The sequence below is a fragment of the Alligator sinensis genome, unplaced genomic scaffold (assembly GCF_000455745.1).
Source record: "Alligator sinensis unplaced genomic scaffold, ASM45574v1 scaffold235_1, whole genome shotgun sequence".
Lineage (NCBI taxonomy): Eukaryota > Metazoa > Chordata > Crocodylia > Alligatoridae > Alligator > Alligator sinensis.
Window position 1 is genome coordinate 437,449 of NW_005842042.1, and position 5,071 is coordinate 442,519.

A 5,071-nucleotide genomic window follows, 5' to 3' on the forward strand; every position below is an offset into this window, starting at 1 on the left:
GACAAGAAATGCAAAACCTGCCAACACATCTCCACCACCCCCACTATTACTACACCCCACAACAGAGCCATCAGCATCCCAGGATCTTACAGCTGCACCTCCAGAAATGTGATATACCTCATCCAATGCACCAAATGCCCTGATGGAAAATACATAGGAGAGACCAAACAACAACTGCGCACCAGAATGAACGCACACCGGACATCTATCAAAGACAGAAATACCCAAATACCTGTGGGGGCACATTTCTCACAAGAAAACCACTCTCTCTCCAATCTCTCAGTCCTGATCCTCAAGGGAAACTTACACAACACTTCCCAGAGACGAGCCTATGAGCTCCACTTCATCAACCTCCTGGATACTAGAGATCATGGACTAAACATAGACATTGGATTTTTGATACATTATAATCTGCCTGGCAACTGACTCCCCAGCCCAGCCCAACCGCTGGCTTCTTTACTTTTCATTCCGTCCAGGAAGAGCACACACCACCTGCAGAAACTTCCTTAGCCTGATGAAGGGTTTTTTGAACCCGAAAGCTTGCTTAATAATTATTTTCCAACTATTTGGGTTGGTCTAATAAAAGATATCAGATTCACCCAAGGAACCTTGTCCTGGAAGAGAGGATTTGTTGGGGGACTGCAAAGTCAGGCAGGCTCTGTCATTAAGTGATAGGAGCAGGAGTGCTTAGGAGCTTACCTCTTGTTTGGATGGATGTGCTTCCAGGGCTCCCACTAGGATTGTATCAGGCATGGAGGTCAGGTGAGAACAGACCCTCTGGAGCTGGAAACAAGCAGACAGATGGATAAGAAACCTGGCCTGGGCCAGATCCAGAAAGATGAGACCCACCTATGTGGAAAGAGCCTTTTTGCTCTTCTATCATCCCCAGGGGCTGCAGCCCTGCACTACAACATCCATCTACTCACAGTATGAGTGCTGCACCTGGTGGACCTGCATGGGGTATCACAGCCCTGTGGCACCTGGAGATGAGGGGGTGTCCCCATCTTCTGTTCCTGTCAGGATTTCCCTGCAACCTGACGGGTGTAGTGGAAGGATAGGACTGGAAGGAGCAGGGCAGAGAAGTTGGCACCCACCTCTTCTGGGAGGAGAGGGGGCTCTAAAACAGCCAAAGGTCCCACAACGCTACCCTATACAAGTATTGAACTCTCATGTTCATCCTTAGAAATATGGTTGAGTCTTCATTTTTTTAAATCCTAAGTCATTAAAGAGCTCACTGTCTAACCAGGCAGGACTCTTGCTATTTTCCCCAACCTTCCTTGCACTGGGATATGCTCTTATGCCCTTGATACTGTGCTTCTGCATGGTAGTGTTTGAAGACAGGCCTGGCAAGCCTGCAAAGACAGATACCCCCTGCGGTGCTCAACTACGGGGCGGGGGTGAAGGGCAGAGAACTTATGCCAGATGTACAGACCAGTGTGTCACTCGGATGTTGCCCCAGCTGAGTCCAGGGGTGAAAATGGGCAGCTTCTGTGTGTCCCGTGCCCTGCCCAGCATCACAGGGTAAGCTGAGGAGACTTCCCCAGCCGCTGTCTTGCCACTGAGCCTGACGGGCCTCTACTGAGCCACAGAAAAGGAGAAAGATGGGCAGCAGTGGGGCTGGTCAGTGCTGTGGCATAGGTGAGACTTTGCCTGGCCCTGGGGACAGGAGGGTGTTTTGTCCTTGTGGCCTAGATGGCTCCGTCCCTGCCTCTCTTCTCTGTGGAGGTATCCATTCATGGTGGCTCTCTGTGAGCTGGACACCTATCCAGTCAAAACCAGCTTCCTTTTACACGGGGGGCTCAGTGTCCCTAAGGAAGGAACAGCGTTCAGTCATGGCTGACCAGTCAGCCTGTTTCTTCTCATGCTTTAACAGCCTGTCAGCTTTCCACAACCTACTGTCTCCCCAGGGGCTGCCAGGAGTTGGGGAAGCTGATGAACATGGTCTACTCTGCCTCATTAGCTGGGGTAGGGTTCATCTACCTTCCCCCACCCGCTCCTCTCTCAGGTGTCTGATGCTTCAGTAAACAACACCCGTCTGCCGCTCCCAGGGAAATCAGCTGCAGTTGCCCAGGGGGAGGGCACTGTCCCCAAGACAGGCAGGGAGCCCCTCCCCGGCGCAGCTTCTCAGGGCTGCTTCACTCATGGACGTGCTGTCTCCTGCGTGCTCAGCTCTGGTGTGGCCATTAGGAACCTGTTTGTCAAGGTGAACTCTGGTCCTGCCCGGCGCTGAGTAATGGTGTCTGTCTGCAACAGACAGCGAGGGAGGAGGAGGAGGAAGAGGCAGAAGGGAAAGAAGCAGGAAGGCCAAGGAGCATTGTGCAAGGTTTGCTTTCTAGCCTTCCCGTGGGGCAGGCGACCAGCCCTGCTACATCATCTGGCCCTTGAGGGGATTGCGAGGCTGACAGCATTTGCCTTTAACACCAGAGCCCCATCAGGAAAGTAAGTCTTCTCCACAGCCCTTCCTTTCCCAGGCAGCTGGGAGCTCCCTGCTCCCAGTTTGTCCCAGCCAGGCATGGAGTATCGCTCTTTGTTCTTTCAGAGGCAGGGACGCGGGCTGCAGCTGGCTGGGGGGTGGAAAGGTGGGCACAGTCACACCCCAAGTCTACTGTGGCATGGCAGTCCAGCAGACCCCCGCTTACTGGGGCTGTTCTTCCCTCTGTGCTGTCACCTGGAGCCGAGTCCTTTTCGGACCCTCCCTCTGAATGCTTCCAAAGCAACACACTTGGATAGAGGGAATCAGGCAGCATTTGTTAAGGGAACTCCCCAGTCTGGTAATCTCTTGCTCTGAACCTCTTCCCAAGTATCTGATCCTGCAATAGTGACTGTGTTTGTAGGTTGTGGGCAGGTTGTATCAGAGCCAGCTTTAAGGTCCATGGACAGCTGGCCACCAAGTTCACAATCAGCTGAGCAGTTGTGCTTGTCACATGCTTGAGTTTCTTGTGGGAGCCAGGGGGAAGCTGTGATACAATGGCATAACTAGGGGCTTTTGCTTCTGCCTCTTTGTGGGACTTCTGTCATCAAAACAGAGCAAATGCAGTGTGTCTCTGCTGTTAAGTTTACAATCCAGTTATGAGCCTGCTTTTAATGTTCAGCCCTGTGTGGCCTAGCTGAGGGCTGCTTGCTCTCTCCTGGGGCTCTGCTGCTGGGAGCATTAGCATGTGACTAGCAGAGATTTTCTATTCCTGCACTCGACCCCCCCCACCTCTCCACCCCAGAGACCATGTGGCAGTTATTCTTTGGTAAAGCGTTGTGATAATCAGCACCAGTCACATCAGTGAACCCCTGGTCCCGTTGCCATGCAGGATAGCCATGGATCCTGCTTTGGGCTTGGAGTGGGCTCAAGTGCAGCTCCCTGGGGTGCACTGTTCACTGGCTTTTTTGTGTTGTTCCAGGCAGCTGGTGGAATCATCTTCCCTGCAGTCCCTTCACCAAATGGGACTTGCTACAGCCCCAGAGCAGGGCATCACATTGCCCCACTGAGACCATGGCCGAAGGGCTGAGCCATGAGCCGGAGGCAGACTGCCCGGTGTGCTGGAACCCCTACAACAACACCTTCCGCACCCCGAAGCTGCTGCAATGCCACCACTCCTTCTGCATCGAGTGCCTAGCACATCTAAGCCTGGTGTCCCCTATCCGGAACCGGCTACAATGCCCACTGTGCCGCCACCCCACAGTGTTGCCCTCCGACCAGCCTGTCACCGAACTGCCCACCAATGCTGCTGTCCTGCGGTTGCTCAGGCTGGAGCCCAACCACATCATCCTAGAGGGGAGGCAGCTGTGCCTGAAGGATGAACGGAAGTCACGCTACTTCCTGCGCCAGCCCCGCGTGTACACCCTCAACCTGGGGACAGAGCCAGGACTGGGGACCAGGGTGGGTAACTCCCAGGCTTCCCCTAGACCAACCCCTCTCCCTAGCCAATCCACACTGCGGGAGCGTCTCCGTAACCCCCAGTTCCGCATCTTTGCCTATGTGATGGCCATCATCCTCAGCGTGATGCTGCTGCTCATCTTCTCCATCTTCTGGACAAAGCAGTTTCTGTGGGGTGTGGGCTGAGGACTTGCCAAGCAATGGGTCCTGGAACCCAGATATCTGCTCGCTGACTACAGAAGACCTCTGCTGCTAGGCATCAGCTATGGGCAGAGGAAGCTGTCTACCCTCTCCAGCATCATCCTGACAGGCTCTGGCTAATGGGCTTTACCTGATTCCTTTTCTGTGATAACTCCAGTCATGAGCTACATGGCGAGGCCCTGGCAGAGCTTTCCAGGTACTATGTGCAGAAAGCACCATAGTGGGGACAGAGGTGGTTGCTGGAATAGTCCCTGTGGCTGGCTCATGTTTAACACCTGCTCTTCACCTGCTTCCAGTCACAAGGAGTAACAAACTTAACAATGGATGGCTAAGACCATGAGAAGAGAACATCAGCCAAGGAGGAAAGAACCAGCTCTTTAATGCACAATGAAGATTTCCAGAGGCTCTAGTGCAGTGATTCTCAACCAGGGTGCCTTGAGATTCTTTCAAGGATGTCACTAGGTGCCAGATAATGTTAGCGCTGATAGGTATGCAAACATGATTCAGATGATAAAAACAGAGATTTCAAATAGGAATCCATAGTGTTAAAAACATCCTGACGTTGTGGTCTTTCTGAGTTCCTTGCAACAGAAGAATTGCTCTAATATTTTTCTGTAAGCTAAAATCAAGAGAAAACTAAGAGATGGCATTTTCTGAGGGGATCTTGAATCTAGCAAGGGATGTCTTGAGCAGAACCACTGCTCGAGTGGGATTCAAATCATTAGGTCCCCAGTGGCAGATCCCATGGGGCCTTTGTGTGGGATGACTGATTTACTCTACAGGCTGACACCATCTATTGTGGCAAACATCCTGGAGGGGGTGGGGGGAGGTAGAGGCAGTGCCTGAGCTATTTCTACCAGCTGTATAATCAGATCTCCTACTTGCAGCAAAGACCCTGAAACGACCCTATTGTGCTAATTGCTGCACTTCTGGGTGCTACTGAATAATATCAAACACATTTGATGCCTCAGGCAGGGTTCAGCTCCTCCTCTGCTCTCACTG

General features: G+C 52.5%; 1 protein-coding gene across 5 annotated transcripts; it reads left to right on the forward strand.

Moving 5' to 3' along the window:
• The first annotated feature begins 1,456 nt into the window (after window positions 1-1,456).
• On the forward strand, window positions 1,457-5,024 carry LOC102376359 (probable E3 ubiquitin-protein ligase RNF183). 5 transcript variants are annotated; one of them, XM_006022655.3, is made up of 2 exons: window positions 1,457-1,521; window positions 3,393-5,024. In XM_006022655.3, exon 2 carries the CDS (start codon window positions 3,485-3,487, stop codon window positions 4,052-4,054), a length of 570 nt encoding a protein of 189 aa, XP_006022717.1. In that variant the 5' UTR covers window positions 1,457-1,521; window positions 3,393-3,484; the 3' UTR covers window positions 4,055-5,024. The 5 variants fall into 5 exon arrangements, with proteins under 5 accessions (XP_006022717.1, XP_006022715.1, XP_006022718.1 ...); XM_006022653.3 differs by lacking the exon at window positions 1,457-1,521 and adding an exon at window positions 2,094-2,439; XM_006022656.3 differs by lacking the exon at window positions 1,457-1,521 and adding an exon at window positions 2,094-2,323.
• The last annotated feature ends 47 nt before the right edge of the window (window positions 5,025-5,071 follow it).